At 59.3% G+C, this 18,592-nt stretch overlaps 1 protein-coding gene across 10 annotated transcripts in view; it reads right to left on the reverse strand.

Moving 5' to 3' along the window:
* The window catches only part of LOC138807563 (CUGBP Elav-like family member 5), a 35,856-nt gene extending 17,632 nt beyond the window's left edge, over window positions 1–18,224 (reverse strand). For 3 of the 10 annotated variants that reach the window (XM_069993324.1, XM_069993323.1, XM_069993328.1), the window contains exons 1-3: window positions 17,966–18,198; window positions 8,171–8,253; window positions 687–735 (exon numbers count right to left, since the gene is read on the reverse strand). In XM_069993324.1, coding sequence (XP_069849425.1) covers window positions 687–735; window positions 8,171–8,253; window positions 17,966–18,110 — 277 coding nt within the window. In that variant the 5' untranslated portion in view covers window positions 18,111–18,198. The other 7 variants (XM_069993322.1, XM_069993325.1, XM_069993330.1 and 4 more) reach the window with 6 other exon arrangements.
* Between the last annotated feature and the right edge of the window lie 368 nt (window positions 18,225–18,592).

Here is an 18,592-nt window from a genome sequence, read left to right on the forward strand (position 1 = left end):
GCGGGCGCACAGGTGCTCGTGCGCAGAGCACGCAGGGGGGAAAAACACCCATCCTAGCTCAGGGTCTGCACACGCATGCACACATGCACACACGCACACACGCATATATGCACATGCACACATGCACACGTACGCACACACACATGCACACACGCATACATGCACATGCATGCACACATGCGCACACACGCGCACACACGCATATATGCACATGCACACACGCGCGCGCACATGCATACATGCACATGCACACGCATGCACACACGCATGCACACACGCGCGCACACGCATACATGCACATGCACACATGCACACGCATGCACACATGCGTACACACACGCATACATGCACATGCACACGCATGCACACATGCACACGTGCGCACACGCATACATGCACATGCACACATGCACACACGTGCGCGCACACACGCATACACGCACATGCACACACGCGCACGCGCACACGCATACATGCACATGCACACGCATGCACACATGCACCCCCAGAGGAGACCACCTCAGGGCGGGAACCTCCAAAAAGAAGCGGGGCGTTTGCCACCCACAGGCCTGGCCACCATTCCTCTGAGGGGGAGGGGAGGTGGCCACGTGACCGCTCCCCCACTTCCCAGCAGCCCCCCGCCCCGCCCCACCCCGGCCTGGAGGCCACGGAGAGATGGCAACTACCTCCTCTGCTCTCGCTGTCCGCAGGCTTCACCTGGATTGGCCGCGCCATCTGTGGAGGGAGAGGGAGGGCGAGGTCAGGCTGGGCGGCCGGGCAGGGGTCTGGGGGGCTCTGCCTGAGCTCTGCACCTCCACTGCGCCCCCGCTCCGGCCTCAGAAACACCAGCACAAACAAAAGGATACTTAGTTCCCACCTGCAGGGAGAAACTCCTAGCTAGCCCTCAAAACCCAACAATGATCCCTTTGAAAAAAATGACTAAGTCCCAAATGGTACTGGCTCAGACAAACAGGGTTCCCTGGACGGTTTGATCTGGCAGGCGCTGACTGACACACAAAACAGCGCCCGCAGCTGCCCCTCTCTGGGCACATGGCTCTGCCCTTCACCCCACACACTGGCCATGATGGAGCTTACCCCACACCTCTAACCTGGGCGGCCCCCTGGGGCTGAGCCAAGGTGGAGACCAGAGGACAGATGTGAGGGATGTGTTTGCTTCTAGTTTAGAGCCTCCAGTGAACTCCTATTCATCCTTCAAAACCCAGCTCAAAAACCCTCAGGGCAGAGAACCCTCCCTCTCCAACAGTCCTGTGGCCCCTGCCACAAGGTTGGACATAGGTGGGTCTTGCTTTGTCCCTCACCCTCCCAAACTGGGGCAGGGCATGTGGAGGAAGGAGAGGAAATGGAACTGACTAGGCCAAAAGAAAACGGCCTATAAAAGAGGTGCCCGGGACCCGAGTTCTAGTCCTCCCGGATCAGCGCATGGGGAGACAAGTGCCGAATCCACTTGTCCCGGGGCTCCCAAAGGAACTTCCCCTCCCGCTCAGAGAAGGCACCCAACAAGCATTTCCCATCAAGAGCCTACTTGCCCCCCTCCCCATCAGCTTCAGACACGGAGGTCCGGTCAGGGGCCAGGGGAGGCACGCTAGGCCGAAGTCTGGAACTTTCCACCCACTCCCACAGCGAGCCCTCTCCCTCTTCATCCAGAGCCCCCTCCTCCTCCCACGCCTCCACTTTGATCCACACCCCTCTCTCAAGGCCCCGGCCCCCAGCCCAGGCTCCCCTCCTCCCCTGCACCCCTCCTCTTCCTGAGCCTCCTGGCGCCCCCAACCCAGGGTCCCTTCTCTCTCCAGACCCTCCCCCCTTCACCTCCTTCCCTCTACCAGCATGTCTGAGTTGCCTCCCCTTGAACTCGGAACCAGAGAGACCACTTTCCTGGCTGGCCAGCCCTCAGGGGGGACCCCGACCCCCCCCAAAGCCCCCACCCACCCAGCCACCCACCCATCCCTTCCCCCACCCGGTCCCCCTGGGTCCCCACCCCCTGTCGGTGGCAGGTAGGAGTGGGGGGGGTGGAAACCATCAGAACCACGGCTTGAGCCCAGCTTCTGGAGTGGGGCGCCCAGCGGAAGTGGGGGTGGGGAGGAGGGAGGGAGGGGGTGCTGGGCTGCTCTAGCTCCCCACCCCCCCTCCCACCCCCTCCCCACCCGCCTCCGCCGGCCCCTCACCTCCTCGCCCCCTCCCCCTCCCCCCTCCCTCCCTTCCCAGCACCTTGGGCCGAGGAGGATGGGGTTGCCAAGGCAACGCTGATTCACCACACGGAAGCTGGCAATTGTTGTTGCCATGGAAACCGCCTCTTAGGGGCCGAGCCCAGCTCCTGCCTCACACAAAAGAGATATTTAAATATAATCTTTTCGAGATGGATGAGCTGGAGGAGGGAGGGGAGGGAGGGAGGGAGGGGAGGAGGGAGGGAAGGAAGGAGGGAAGGAGGGAGGGGCGGCCCCAGGGAGAGAATTCGTCCCCCATCACCCAGCCATCCACTCCCCCCCTCGCTCTATTCTAAAGGCTGAGGCACCTGCTCCCCGCCCCCCTGCACCCCTCTTTCCATCGCAGGCCCCCCGCAACCCCAGGACCTCACACATCCTGCCGGGAGCCCCTTTCTCCTCCTGTGCCACTCTGGTGGCAGCAGGAGGGAGGGTGGTGATGGGATCCAGAGAAACCTGGGGGGGTAGCACCCTCTTTTCCCAGCCACAGACCCCGCCGTTCCCCCCCCCCAGCGCCCGCCTTACCCAAAGGCCAGAGCCGTGCACCAGGCTGGCACCCACGTGCCAACGCCCACCGGGGCGCGCGCGCGCGCACGCACACACACACACACACACACACACACACACGCCACAGCCAGGAGGAGGAGCCCAGGCGGGTGCTGGTCTCCCACACCCCGTCCCAGCCACCCCCCACCCCTGCCGGCCCATCTGATTCTGCCCACCTCCTTCCGGCTCCTCTCCATCTGCCCCTGCCAGGCCTCTGGCCCATCCCCCGCCCTCCTCCCGGGGCTGCCCGGGGCTGCTGCACCCCTTCCTTCCTCTTCGCATTTATTTAACATTTCTGGTGCATCCCAGGCTGCGTAGTAATTTCCGCACCTCCTCTCCCCCCCCTCCGCCCCCCTCCCAGAAGAAGTCTGCTAATCTGGTGAAGAAGGGGGGGACAGCGCCAGACAAGCACTTCTCCTGTGATGTCACAAGTTGGGGTACAGAGAAGGATCAGGGACGGGAGTCCAGGACAGAGAAGCAGCACGCTTTATCCTGGCTCTTCAGAGGGCTTTGAAGTAGGAGTAGGAGTGTGGTGGGGAGGTGGAAGCAACTTTTCACCATGGACCCGGTGAATCTCCAAACAGCATTATGAGATGGGAGCATTGGCTCCCATTTTCTTTCACTGTTGGGAGAGTTATTAAGAAGGGACGCGGGAAGGTCAGCAGAAAGGCCACCCCTGCTCCGCCGTCCGCGCTGGGGTCCACTGAGGACCCCTCCCCATTCCACCAACCCCGTGGTCTGAAGTTCTGCGGTCTGGGGAGACGCCCCTCAGGAGGCTGGGATCCAGGCCAGCTCTGCTCCCAGCCTGTGGGGTGTGTCTTCTTCATGTGTAATCCGTGTGTGACAGATGGGGAAACTGAGGCACTTGCAGGGATCAGGGACTGCAGGAAGAATCTCCGCTGGGCAAGCCCCGAGACAGCCTCTGAATCCTGGATTTACAACACCATGCCTTGAGAGAACTCCAGGGGATGACAGGGAGGGTGGGGAAATAGGGCCGCCCCATCTTAGGCTGCCCATGCTCCCCCGCCAACTTCCTCCTCCCCCAGCTAAACTCAAACCCAGCGCATCTGGCACCCAGACTGACCGAGCTCCTCTCCAGCTCTGAATGCTACCCGCTCCACCTTCAAGCCCACCACGACCCCCACAATGACCTGACACTAAGTTTCCTGGCTGCCCAGCGCCGGTGGCTCACGCCTGTAACCCGAGCTACTGAGGAGGCTGAGATCCTAGGTTCAAAGCCAGCCCGGGCAGGAAAATTCTCATGAGACTCTGATCTCCAAGGAACCACCAGAAAACCCAAAGTGGCGCTGTGGCTCAGGTGGGTCGAGCACCTACCTTGAGCTGAAGAGCTGAGGAACGGCGCCCAGGCCCTGAATTCGAGCCCCACAACAGACAAAGGAAAAAAAAAATGTCTCCTGGCGTCCTAGCCTCTTGGGCAAAGAGTGGACACGGTGCGTGGCCTGAGGAATAGTGTGATTTTCGGTGAGTTTAGCACTTGCCGACCCAGACTTTGGACAGCTGCTATGTCACGGGGCATGGTGACCAAAGGGGACCCACGCTCCCTGGTGGGTCTCCTCCCATCATTCCCGGCATCACAGGTAGCCGGATTCGATCTGCCGTAGACAGTAACCAATGACCCACAGCCTAGATACCCGCTCCATTAGGCTTGTCTCCTGTCCCTAGACTCCAGAATCTTCTTTCATGTTGTTCTATATGGTGGCTGGCTTGACCCAGTCTGGAATATTTCAGATCTCTATGGATCAAAATGGTCCTCGCCTCCAGTCTAGAACATTTTAGACTGGCACTGTCCCCCACCGTACCGGCTTTCCTTTCTAGAGCATTCTAGCTCTGTAATGTCCAACATCCACTCTAGAAACAGCTGAGATCTGTGCTATCCAACACAGTAGCTGACTTCCATATTCTAGAACATTCTAGATTTATGCCATCCAGTACTACAGCCCATCCACATGGGCCAGTTTAAGTTTAAATTGCTTCAAACTGGATAACATGGAATAAGTTCGTTTCACTGGGTGCCTGTGGTTCACACCTGTCACGCTGGCAGTTCAAGGAGGCTGAAATCTGGAGGATCACAGTTTGGGGCCAATCCAACCTCTGCCCCCCAAAAACAACGTCTGTGAGATTCCACTCCTGATTAGCCAGCAAAAATGATATCAGACCAGAGCCGTGGCTCAAGTGGTTAGAGCATCGGCTGGGCAAGTGTCAGGCCCCAAGTTCAAATCCAGGTACCACCAGGTACCTCCGTTCCCAAGTGCCACCCACCCCAGTTCCAAGCTCATCAGGCACCAAGGGCCTGTGACTGCTGGCATGCACAGAGGACATTTCCATCCTCGTTCGATCGGCTGCTGGCCTGGCACAGACCTTGGCAAAGATCCCACAGCTCCATTCTGGCCCTCCTCTCGTGTGTGTGTGTGTGTGTGTGTGTGTGTGTGTGTGTGTTTTGGGGGGTCTGGTCGTGAAGCCTGAACTCTGGGCCTGGGCGCTGTCCCTCAGCTCTTCAGCTCAAAGCTAGTGCTCTACCACTTGAGCACAGCGCCACTTCTGGTTTTTTTCTTTTTGCTTATGTGGTGCTGAGGAATTGAACCCAGGGCCTCAGGCATGCAAGGCAAGCGCTCTACCACTGAGCCACCTTCCCTGCCCCTGTGTGTGTGTTTTGTAAATAAAGTTTTATTGACACATAGCTGTGTCCACTCATCTACATATTCTCTGCAGCTCCTTTCACACTCTGAGCCGCTGCAGACCCGTAAGGTCTGATAAAAGGATTCACCTTCCAGCCACTTAATAGAAGTTTACCAAAACTCTTAGAACATGCTAGAAGGATGCTGTTTAATGTGGTGGCAATTCAGCACCTGCAGCATGCGTGGTACATGTTACACAGAAATGGAATCTTGAATTACATTTCAGTTCAGTTATTAATATGCATAGACAGGCTAGGAACAAGTGTGCAGGGTGTGACTGCAGTGACAGTCCTGGCTCAGGGCTGGGTGGGGCTCAGGCAAAAGGGGATGTGACGCACAGGAGCGTGGGAGCAGTAGGCGGCTCAGTTCAAGAATATTCTAGAATATTCTCCTCTCCTTTTTCTCATAAGCAAGGACCCTCTGGTGGGGGAGGGGGGCAGGTGAGTTGTTCCCTGCAGGGAACTGAGTAGCATCCATGGCTTCCATCCACTCCAAGAGCTTCGCAGTGAGCTCCAGAATGGATAGGTGGGTGGATGGGTGGATGGATGGATGGATGGATGGGTGAATGGATTGGTGGACGGTGGATGGATTGACGGATGGATGGATAGGTGGATGGACAGATGGATGATGGGTGAATGGGTAGATAGATGAGTGGATGAATGGGTGGGTGATTGGGTGGGTAGGTGGATGGATGGGGGATGGGGATAAGTAGATGCATGGATGGGTAGATGGGTGGATGATGGGTGAGTAGATGATGAATGGACGCATGGATAGATGGATGGAAGAATGGTGGATGGATGGGTGGCTGGGTGAATAGATGATGGATGGGTGGATAGATGGATGGATAGATGGATGTATGGGAATATGGATGGACAGACAGTTGATGGATGGATGGAGAGGTAGATGGATGAATGGGTGGATGGACAGTGGATGGATGAATAGATGGATAGATGGGTAGATGGATGAAGATGGCAGATGGATGGACAGATGGATGTATGGATGGATGAATGAATGGGTGGGTGGACGGTGGATGGATTGACGGATGGATGGATAGATGGATGGATAGATGGATGGTGAATAGATGAGTGGATGGATGGATGGGTGAGTGGATAGATGGATGGGTAGATGGAGGGATGGATGGATAGATGGATGAATGGACAGGTGGATGGATGGATGGATGGATGGGTGGATGGATGGGTGGGTGGATGGATGGGTAGATGGATGGTGTGGTGAGACCCACAAGGTTCATGTGTTGGAAGCTTAGTCCTCAGTGTGGTGCTGTTGGGAGGAGGTGGGGCAGGGGTCCACGGGGAGGTGTTTGTGTCCTTGGAGTCATTAACATATTTTGGGGGGAAGCAGAAGGCCGAGTCCTTAGAGAAAGGGCAGGACGCAGCTCCTCTCCCACGCTCTTAACCATTGGGATGCCCCCCCCCCAACGAGGAACTCATCTGAGCCAGGCCAACACCCGCACCATGGCCTTAAACCTAGGGACAGTGCGTGATCACAACCCCCTCTGCTGTGGCCCATTCCCAGCCTGGGGGAGATCACTGCAGTCACGGAAACATGCACAGATTCCTTCTGAAAGGTCAGCTTTCCTGAGCAGCCAGCCCATGCTTCAAAAACACCTCCAAAGCCCCTCCCCTGACCTGCTCACCTCTTCTAGGACCATTGGATGATGGTCGTGAGGGACCCCCCAGAGCTCACTGGGCAGGGTGCCCGGGGAACCACACTTCCTTCAACTTCTGTCAAAAAACATTCCCCGGCGGGGGCGGGGAGGGTCAGCTGGCACGATGCCACCCATCTGGGACCACCCAGAGAGGGACGGCAGAGGTTGGACACCCGTGGTCCACCCCGATAATCCTCGCTCACTCAGCAAGCTGAGATCTGGAGGATCTGAGCAGAAAAGTCTGCAAGATTTCACCTCCAGCAAAACGTTGGCCTTGGAGGCATGGTTCAGGCGGTACAGCGCCAATGGAGCAAACAAGAGTACAGTGGGTGAGCATGAGGCCTTGAATTCAATTCCAGGATGGTACAAAAGGGAAGAGAGAGAGAAAAAGAAAACAAGGCTAGACAGGTCTAACAGGTGTAGTCAGAGAGACCGCGTGGAGGCCGAACACAGCCCAGCAGCCCCAGGGCACTGTTGCTCCACGTGACCCTCTTTTCCCTTCTTTTTGTCAGTCATGGGCCTTGAACTCAGGGTCTGGGCGTTGTCCTTGAGCTCCTCTGCTCAAGGCTAGTGCGTGCTCTACCATGTTGAGCCACAGTGCCCCTTCTGGTTTTCTGGTAGTTTGTGGGAGATCCTGGGTCTTGCGCACCCTGCTCTGTTCCCTCCCTCCCCTCTTTCCCCCTTACCACCCTCTGCTGCAGCCACACAGACCTCCTCATCACTCCTCTATAACGTACCAGGCTCCATCCTGCCCCAGGGCCTTTGCACAGCTGTGCCCTGTTCCTGTTCATGCTTCCTCGCCCTTTAGGACACGCACTGACCAGGTCCGCTTGTGCAATAGACAACCCGCACAACCAGGCACGAGCACCCTTGTGCGAAGGTGAGAGCAGGGTGTGCAGCAGACAAGGAACACCCGTCCTGATCCTGATTCCTTTACCTCCTTCTCAGTCAGACGCACACGGACCTCACCAGAAGTGCTGAGCCCCAAGGCTGCAAGCAAACTTGTTCCATCCTTTAGCCCCCAGACACCACATAGGACTCACCCCGGGCAAGGTCTTCTGTTCGTGCAGGGCAGTCTGAGCTTTGATGGCAGAATCCCTGGCACAATAGGTAAGGAAGGCACAGCCTGAGGAGGGAAAGAAACAGTGTGTGTAAGAGGGGGCTGGGGGCGGGGGGAGGGCACCCTGTGTGCACAGTAGCCCAAAGGTGGGCGCAATCCCAGGACCCACGGGTGGATGAGCAGATGCACACCATGGTACTGAAATATTACTCAGCCAGGAACAAGCACAGGGCTGTGACTCATGCTACCTACAGCATGAAGGGAGCCCACCCACCCACCCAAGCCACCTTGGCTCAGCAGGGAGAGCAGCAGACACGAAAGACTACAGGAAAGGTCTAGAACAGGGCGGGGGGGGGGGGATCCAGAGACAGGAAGTGACCGTGTGATGCCCTGGAGCAGGAAGGAAGCGGGAGTTAGACTCTCATGGGGACCGGGCTTCCAGGGATGAGGCTGGCTGCCCACCGCTGCGCACGTATTTGATGCTGTCGGACTGAATGTACAGGTGGCTCACACCTGTCATCCCAGCTACTCAGGAGGCCGAGAGCTGAGGATCAAGGTTCAAAGGCAGCCCAGGCAGGAAAGTCTGTGAGACTCTTAATCTCCATTGACACACACACTCTCTCACACACACACACACACACACACACACACAGAAGCTGGAAGTGGAGTTGTGGCTCACGTGGGGGCTCTAGCCTTGAGCAAAAAATGAAGCTCAGGGCCAGCGCCAGGCCCTTGTGCAAGCCCCGGGATGAACACACCCTGTGGGGGGGTGGGAACAGCAGCAGGGGTGCAGCCCTTCCCCGGCTCATACCCACCCCCAAAGGGGAGCCCGGGAAGTGGCAAAGAGGAGGCTGGTTTGGTTTTCATTACCTCAGTAGGGCAATGAGGGGGCTGAGATGGGGACTGGGCTCAGGAGGGGCACCAGAACCCCAGAAGGAGGTGGCAGGGATGCATGGGTTTGGCAGGCCTCAGCCCCCTTCCCCGCTGCCCTCCGCCCCTGGAGAAGATGCTGAGATGGGAAAAGCCAGTCGGGAGAGGCAAGGGGTGGGTCCATCCCTGGGGCGGTCCAGAGCAAGGCTGTGATTGGACGTCACCCTGAGGTGGGTGTGGCAGGCAGGACAGACCCTTGGGAGTTGGGAGTGAGGCCTGAGGGTGAAGGGCAGGCCTGGGTTCATGCCAAGCATGGGGGGAGGGAATAAAAATTTAAAGAGAGCCTTTAATCACCTTTCTACATTTTTGTCCCCCTCCCCAGTCCTTGGGGGCAGACGTGGGGGGGGGGGAGAAATATATGAAGACAATTCGCTTAAGGCCTGAAAGAAATCAGCCACAACTGGCAAGAAATCAGGCTGCGGGCAGAGGTTAAGCTAGATCACCATCTTTCTCCCTTGGCTGTTTTTCCTGGGGAGTCCTATCGGTGGGATTTGGGGAGAGGGGGTGGTGAGCACAGGAGAGTAGAAGTGATTACCCTCCCCTTCCCCAAATGGCCTTAGGAGCCTTCAGTCCTAGGGCCCCAGGAAGAAAAACGGCATCCAAGTGTGCAGCAGCCGGGGACCGCTGTCCGTGGTGCTGAACCTCACTCCTGGGCCTTCACCTCCAGAGAGCTCCTCTTACTCTCAGCTTTCCTGGTCTCATTCAGGGGAAAGAAAGTGTGGCCCTGCTTCCCCTGTCCCAAATATATCCACCCTTAGAGTGTGGCTCTTGTTGCAAGCTGGTTTGTATGCCTCTGTTGAAGTCCTGACCCCTGGAATGGAGGAGAATTTAGAAAAGGACTCCTAACCGGGCGCTGGTGGCTCACGCCTGTCATCCTAGTTACTCAGGAGGCCGAGATCTGAGGATTGCAGTTCGAAGCCAGCCCTTTTTTTTGGGGGGGGGGGGGGAGAAAAATCTCTGTGAGACTCTCATCTCCAATGAACCACTCAAAAACTGGAAGCGGCGCTGTGGCTCAAAGTGGTAGAGCGCTCACCTTGAGCAAAAGAAGCTCAGGAAGAGAGTCCAGGCCCTGAGTTCAAGACCCACAACTGACAAAAAGAAAAAGAAAAGGTGTCCTTCTAGAGGGAACCAGTGTGACGTAACAAGACCCAATACAGCCTCCTCGTGCAATCGGGGGACATTTTGGCTGGACACAGGGACTCACACCTATCATCCCAGCTACTCAGGAGGCTGAGACTCAGAGGCTAGTGGTTGGAAGCCAGTCAAGAGGAAGGTGGGGAGTTTTGTTTTGTTTTTTGTCAGCCATGGGGCTTGAACTCAGGGCCTGGGTCCTGCCACTGAGCTCTTTGGCTCAAGGGTAGCGCTCTACCACTTGAGTCATTGCGCCACTTCTGGTTTTCTGGTGCTCATCGTGGATAAGAGTGTCACAGACTTTTTCTGCACAGGCTGGACTGTGAGATCCTCAGATCTTAACCTCCTGAGTAGCTAGGATTTCAGGCGTGAGCCACCAGCACTTGGCTTAAAAAAGTACTCTTGAAATAACCACCGAGCTCCTCCTACAATCTCATCTAGACACCAAACGTTAGATCTGCAGGGTAAAATGAGTCACTCGGTCACTGGACCTGGGGCTCTGATCTCCAGGGGCCAGGTGGAGCTCATGCCAATAATCGCAGCACAAAGGAGGCAGAGATCAGGGAGATCCAAGTCTGAGACCAGCCCTGGGTATAGAGGAAGGACTTTTTCTGGAGAAAAAAAAAAAACTAAATTAAACAGCACTGAAGGCGTGGCTTAAGTGGCAGAGGTGGAGCTCCAGCCTCAGGGGCGGGGCTAAAGTAATACGGTGCCAGTCTACCAAGCCCTAGGCCTTGATTCAATTCAAACCCCATCCCGCAAAGAAAAAAAATTAATTTAATTTCAAAAGGAGGAAAAATAAAGAAAAACCAGAGGACTGGGGTGATTCTTATGCACAGATCTGGGCTTCTGTCCCTTTCCGGAAGCCTCTGACCTCAGTCACAGCCCACACTCTCCCTGGTCACCTTTGAAGCCACCATTTCCTTGGTGGGCAGCCCTCCGTGGCTCCCAGTGCCCATCACGACAAAGCCAAGTCCGCCCTGCAGCCCACAGGGCCCTGAACAAGCTGCCCCTGTCCCCTCCCTACTCCTCTCCTCCCTCTCTGCCCCTTGCTTCCTCCACACCAGCCACATGGGCTCCTCCATGCTCCTCCACACACCAGGCTCCATCCTGCCCCAGGGCCTTTGCACAGGCCATAGCCTTCTGCTCAAATGCTTTTCCGTTGGCTTTAGAACAACAGTCTTCCCATCGGTCACTTCTGTAGTCATCACAAAGTGCATCTCTGACCACCAAACCACGCAGTCATCTTCCCCAATACACATCGTGAATTATTTTGTTCACAACTACCTAGCGGTATTACATTCACATATCTGGCTGGGCGCTGTTGGCTTATACAAGCTCATTCTAGCTACTCACTCTAGAGGAGGCTTAGACCCGAAGAACAGAGGTTCAAAGCCAGCCCAGGCGGGAAAGTCTGTGCAGCCTTATCACCAGTCAACCAGCAAAAAATGCCAGGCTTCAGAGAACAGCAGAGTAGAGCGCCGGCCAAGAAAGCGAAGCAGGAACACAAGGTTCTGAGTTCAAGCCCAGGTAGTGGCACACATAAAAACGTATCTATTGCCGGGCGCTGGTGACTCACGCCTGTAATCCTAGCTACTCAGGAGGCTGAGATCTGAGGATCGCGGTTCAAAGCCAGCCCAGGCAGGAAAGACTGTGAGACTCCTATCTCCAATAACCACCAGAAAACCGGAAGTGGCGCTGTAGCTCAAGTGGTAGAGTGCTCGCCTTGAGCTGAAGAGCTGAGGGACAGCGCCCAGGCCCAGAGTTCAAGCCCCACGACCGACAAAAAAAAAAACAAAAAAAAACGTATCTATTGATAAACCGATTCTAAGTGTTACAACCACCCAGTGCTGCCAGCCACCCACACTCCTCATCTCCCACCACAGTGACAGACAGAGGCTCAAAACACACAGTCACGCGTGGAAGTTCCCGCAGACAGAGAGCAGCACAGGCACCAGGGGCACCTGGCTGTCTAGGTCCCATGCACCAGGTGACACCCATGCTCACCTGGAGAGGGTGAGCCCGGAGTGATGCCCACTTGCTTCTATCCCACCCCCCCACCATCGCCAATCCCCCCCAGATCCATTCATCCAACCATCACCCACCCATTCACTCATCCACCCATCCATCCATCCATCATCCACCCACCCACCCACCCATCCATCCATCTACCTATCCACCCACCCACCCACCCACCCATCCATCCATCCATGCATCCATCCATCCACTCACCCACCCATCCATCCATCCACCCATCATCCACCCATCCATCCATCCATCCTCATCCACCCACCCACCCACCCATCCATCCATCTACCTATCCACCCACCCACCCACCCACCCATCCATCCATCCATGCATCCATCCATCCACTCACCCACCCATCCATCCATCCACCCATCATCCACCCATCCATCTATCCATCCATCCATCCACCCATCATCCACCCATCCATCCATCCATCCATCATCCACCCACCCACCCATCCATCCATCCATCCATCCATCCATCTACCTATCCACCCACCCACCCACCCATCCATCCATCCACCCATCCATCCACCCATCCATCCATCTACTCACCCACCCACCCACCCATCCATCCATCCACCCAACCATCTATCATCCACTCACCCACCCATCCATCCATCCATCCATCTACCTATCCACCCACCCACCCACCCATCCATCCATCCACTTACACACCCACCCACCCATCCATCCATCCACCCATCCATCAATCCATCTGCCCATCCATCCACGCACATATCCATCCATCTGTCCATCAGTCTGTCCACGGATTAGTCCATCCACCCACCCTCTATTACCCATCCTCCATCCTCCATCCGTTCTCCCTCCATCCCCTGGGTGCCCACCAGCACCTCCCCCTCTTCCCCCCCATCCCTGCTACCTTCTGGTAACCTCACCCGATTCATCCACATGCCCGCCTCCAATGCTGAGCCTCTGCTGAGCCTCCAGGTCTGTGACGGAGACTGGCCCGCCCCTGGGGCATGCTGGGTAGGGCCAGGTTCTCTACACCCAGCAGCCCCTCCCTCCGGCCTTAGTGACACCCAAGCCCAGGGACAGCCAGCTTCCCCGGATGCCAGCTGCTTCTACAAAGCTCAAGCTCGTTCTCCTGTCTTCCTCCTGGGCGACCCAGGGCTGGGTGCTGCCGTCTCTGGGCTCCAGCCTCTTCCATGACTCCCTGCCGGCCTCTGGGAAAGAGCACCAGCTCAGGCCAGCACCTGCCAGCGCTCACCCCTGCCCAGTGCCACCTCCACTCCACAGCCCACCTCCCATCGCCGAACTCCCTGCTGGGTTTCACGTGCACGAGTGTCTACCAATGAATCCGTGAAATGCTTTCCCCACCTGGAAAACTCGTACACGTCCTTCAGAGCCCCGCTTCTAACGCTCCTTCTTCCTCCCTGCAGTGAGGTTCCTCAGGCAGAGCGCCTGCTCTGACTTCTCTTGTTCCCTCAACTCTGACCCCATCCTGACCACTGCCTGGGGCCAGGTGTGTGGGGTCCAGCTGCAGCCTCTGATCTCCTTTGTTCCTCCAAGGGCTTTGGGAAATGTTGAATACTTGAGCGAGCAAGTGAGTGACGGAATGAATTCACGTGTGAATGAATGAGTGAGTGAATGCAGGGATGAATCAATGAATGAGTGAACAAATGAATAAATGAATGGGACTCGACTGGGTGTTCCCAGGGCCGATACCTCAATGGCTGAGAAAGCCCCCGCCGCTAACCCTGACACAAGCCTCCTCAGACGGCCAGGCGCCGGTGGCTCACGCCTGTCATCCCAGCTACTCAGGAGACTGAGATCTGAGGATCGTGGTTCAAAGCCAGCCTGGGCAGGAAAAAAGCCCAGGAGTCTCTTATCTTGAATTAATCGCAGGAAAAAAAAAAAAGCCAGAAGTGAAGCTGTACCCTGCCTTCCCCACACAGTGGAGATTTCCCATTTGGTGACCCCCGGACCTTTGCACAGTTGGCTTTGCTGCCATTAACCTCTCCCCTCGGCCCCCAGGGCTTGGCTTGGTCACCGGCCATAACCCCCCCTCCTCCAAGGGCTTTACACAGATTCCCCCATTGCTAGGATCCAGCTTCATCATCAAAGGCACCTGGGGAAACTGAGGCACAGAGCTGCCACCGCGACGGGTCACCGCGTACAAGCTGAGGAGCCTTGTCCACCCAGGGGGAAGTGGGGGGACTATCCCGGCTGCCCAGGGTGCCAGCAGGGAGAGCTCGGTGCTCCTGTGCCCCCCTCCAGCCCCCTCCCCACCAGGCCCCATCCGTCGCCCCCCACCCCAGGGCGGGAGTCACACCGCATCCCTCGCCTCCCGCCGGGCGCGCGGCTGCCGTCCCCATGGCAACCACAGGCCAGGCCCCGCCGCCCAGGCCCGCTCAACCTCCGCTCTAAGACAAATATTGTCATTAGCATGCAAATGCACCCGCGATTAGCATCAACGGGGACCCCCCCCAGAGCCCACGCGAGACCCTCCCCACCCCTTCCACCCTGAGGGGGGGCTGTGGGAAGGAACCCCAGGGCCTGAGCCCCTGGCTGGAGTTGGGGGGGATCCCAGGGAGACACCCCCCACTCTGGGGGAGGCAGGGACCCGGGGAGGGGTCCGGGTGTGGCCCTCCACCCCCATGGTGGCTGTCTCCATCCAGGGCAATCTTTGGGGGGCTCCCCCTTCAGATTAGGGGGGGAAGCCTGTGGCACCTCTGCCCACGGACACACACCTGTTCCCCTGGCCTAAGAGATGGGGGGTGCCTGGCTCTGGTGGGCTCCCCATTTGGGCCTCAGTTTCCCTGAAATGCACCCATCCCGTGGGGATTCCTCTCCCTCCCCCCCCCCAGGACTGAATGTCCCCCAAGTGAAGAATCAGATGGTACAAGCAGGCTAACGATGACGCCCCACATCCGACTGCCAGATGTCTGTCCGGGTGACGTCGGAGGGAGGCTCTGCACCCCAAGGTGGTCTCACACACACACACACACACACACACACACACACACACACCTTCCCAGGCACCCAACCTGTGCAAGCCCCAGCCCAGGGCGTTGCAGCCTGGTGAACACATTCCCACATTCCCTGGTGAACACAAACCCTTGGGAAGGGTTTCTTTCCATCCTTCCAGCCTGGAAATCCAACACTACCACCCCTTCTTCCCATAGCTTTGGGACACCCTGGCATGCACCCTGTTGACTGCCAGACATGAAGCCAAGGGCTGGCCGCAGACCAGAGAAGGACAGACACTGGCCCCGAGTCACACAGCTGAGCCTCACACCAGCTTTGGCCAGAGCTCCTGGCCCTTCACACACCCCTCGCCTTCTGAGTGCCCCCCAACCCAAGGACCCCTGCCGCCTCCTGGGAAGGAGGGAGGTCGCGTCCATTTTGAACCTGAGGGAAACCCCCTCATTCCTTGGGCCCAGACTAACCAAGAACCCCCAAACCACGGACGGTGGATGTCGGCGCTCAGGGACACCTGCTTCTCGATTTTCATTTCCCAAGGAGAGATCACACATGTCAAAAGCCTCCCCCGCCCCCCCCCCCCCGCGCCAGGCATCCCCAGAACCCCACATTCTCCGTACCGTACCGTACCCAAGCCCGCTTCTGTGGACACAGGGAGACTGAGGCTGGAGCACCTCCCCGACTAGCACCTCCCCTCAACACCCGAGATTTTTAAAATGAGGGAAAGAGTGACAGAGCCACCCTTAGGGGGGACAGTGGAAGCCCCCCATTCTTACAGGAATCTTTCTAGAATTGGGTGTTTTGGTAAGACTAGGGGATTGAGAATGAGAAAAGCCCTCTGGCCAGCCCTATACCTGCGCCCCCCACCCCGGCAAACCTAACTTGGGGCTGACCAGGAGCCCCTTTTTCTTCTTAGCTGGGTACGGGACTCAGATTTCTCAGACACCCCCGTTTGTGATTGTGGGTTTAGAAGATGAATGGGGGATGGGATGGTGGGTCTTCCTTCCCTCCCCCTCCGGGTACCAGCCTGGGGAGGGGGGGGGTCTGGCTGGAAGTGACAGGCCTGAGGTCCATGCCAGCCGACCCTCCTGGTGGGCTGCCATTCATTCATTCATTCACTCATTCATTCATTCATTCACTCAACAAACCTGTATTCCCCCTCAGCAGGCATCAAAGCGGGATGGGGGCGGGGAGATGGAAACAAACAGGGTCCGAGAGGGTCACAGACCTCGGTGGTGAGTCTCTAAGGCCCCGTCCAGGGTCTTGCTGGAAGAAGAGGGGGGGACCCGGGTATGGTCAGCATTTGGTCTTCCGGGTCCCAGCCCCCACGTCTGACAGGGAGAGCTTGCCACCCGATCTCAGACCCTGGGCCGCAATCAGAGATACCGTCACCTGTCACCCCTCCCCGGAGGCCATCAGAGAGAGAGACAGAGAGAGCGCACAGGGGAGGGAGGGAGAGAGGGGCAAGCTGGGAGTGGGGGGGGAGCAGCAGCCAGGGCTCCCCACCCCACCTGGCTGGCAGAAGCTGCCCACGCCTCCCTCCCCCCCACCGTCGTCCACCCCAGGATCAGCAGCGCCCGGTTATTGTCTTGGCCTCAGACCCCCACACAGAGCCACACAGCTTGGCCAGGTCGAACTTGAGCCAAAGGTGGGCTTGGAGGAGGAGGAGGGGGACCCCCATGCCTAAGGGGCAGATGGACAAGACACCCCAAGGAGAGGCCAGGTGACAGCCTGCCACCCCACACACACAGACAACACAACACAACACACCCCCAGGCCGGCCCACCCCGAGCCCCCCACACACACCCTGGCTTCCTTTGTAGTTACCGATCAGCCCTGGCGGGGGGGGGGGGTGTCCAGGTCTCCCCACACACACACGAAGCTGTCCCTCACCCCCACCCACGGGGGGGGCACAGGCCTGGCTTTGTGCAGCGCTGGCCCCAGCCAGCGATGGAGTCCGGAGGTTCAAACTTCCCCGGGGCCAGCAGCGGAGGCGGGGAGGGGGGGGGTGAGGGGGGGGCTGTGGGATGGGGGGGACAGGGAGGGGGAGGGTGTCAGGAGGCGCCCCTGGCACCCGGGCAGGAAGGAGTGGGCAGGGGGGGTGGAGGGGATGGGAGGGGGGAGTGGAGGGGGGATGGAGGATAGGGGAGGGGGTGGAGGGGAGGGGAGGGGGTGGAGGGGAGGGAAGGGGGGGTGGAGGGGAGGGAGGGGGTGGAGGAGAGGGAAGGGGGGGTGGAGGGGAGGGAGGGGGGGTGGAGGGGAGGGAGGGGGTGGAGGGGAGGGAGGGGAAAGGAGGGGGTGGAGGGGAGGGAAGGGGGGGTGGAGGGGAGGGAGGGGGGTGGAGGGGAGGGAAGGGGGGGTGGAGGGGAGGGAGGGGGGGTGGAGGGGAGGGAGGGGGTGGAGGGGAGGGAGGGGGAAGGAGGGGGTGGAGGGGAGGGAAGGGGGGGTGGAGGGGAGGGAGGGGGGTGGAGGGGAGGGAAGGGGGGGTGGAGGGGAGGGAGGGGGTGGAGGGGGGTGGAGGGGGAGGGGGAGGGAAGGGGGTGGAGGGGAGGGAGGGGGTGGAGGGGAGGGAGGGGGAGGGAGGGGGTGGAGGGGGGTGGAGGGGAGGGAGGGGGTGGAGGGGGGTGGAGGGGAGGTGGAGGGGAGGGAGGGGGTGGAGGGGAGGGAGGGGGAGGGAGGGGGGTGAAGGGGATGGGATGGGAGGGGGTGGAGGGGGCGGGGCGGGGCGGGGCGCCGACCCCCACCTTTGTGCATGCCCGTGTACGGGTCCTTCAGCACCGTCAGCTCGTAGATGCGGCCGAACTGCTCGAAGAGCGGCTTCAGGTCCTGCTCGTCCAGGTTGCGCGGGATCTGGCCCACGAACAGCTTGATGGCGTCCAGGTCCTTCATGCCGTCGGGCTGGGCCCCGGGGGGCTCGGGCCCGCTGCCGCCCACCGGCGAGGGCCGCGGCTGCACGAGCTGGGGCTGCTGCCGGCGCGCCTCGCTCTCGGTCAGGCGGGCCATGGCGGGAGCGGGCCGCGGAGGACCAGCGGGCGACGCCGCCCCGCCCGCCCGCCCCGCCCCGCCCCGCCCGCCCGCCCCGCCCGCGCCGGACCCGGCCCGGCCACAGCGGCCCCCGGCGGCCGCCGCGCGCACTGCAGCCCGCGCGCCCGCGCCGGACCCGGCCCGGCCACAGCGGCCCCCCGCGGCCGCCGTGCGCACTGCAGCCCGCGCGCCCGCGCCGGACCCGGCCCGGCCACAGCGGCCCCCCGCGGCCGCCGCGCGCACTGCAGCCCGCGCGCCCGCGCCGGACCCGGCCCGGCCACAGCGGCCCCCCGCGGCCGCCGTGCGCACTGCAGCCCGCGCGCCCGCGCCGGACCCGGCCCGGCCAC

Source organism: Dipodomys merriami, unplaced genomic scaffold (genome assembly GCF_024711535.1).
Source record: "Dipodomys merriami isolate MVZ:Mamm:240054 unplaced genomic scaffold, mDipMer1.0.p SCAF_421, whole genome shotgun sequence".
Lineage (NCBI taxonomy): Eukaryota > Metazoa > Chordata > Mammalia > Rodentia > Heteromyidae > Dipodomys > Dipodomys merriami.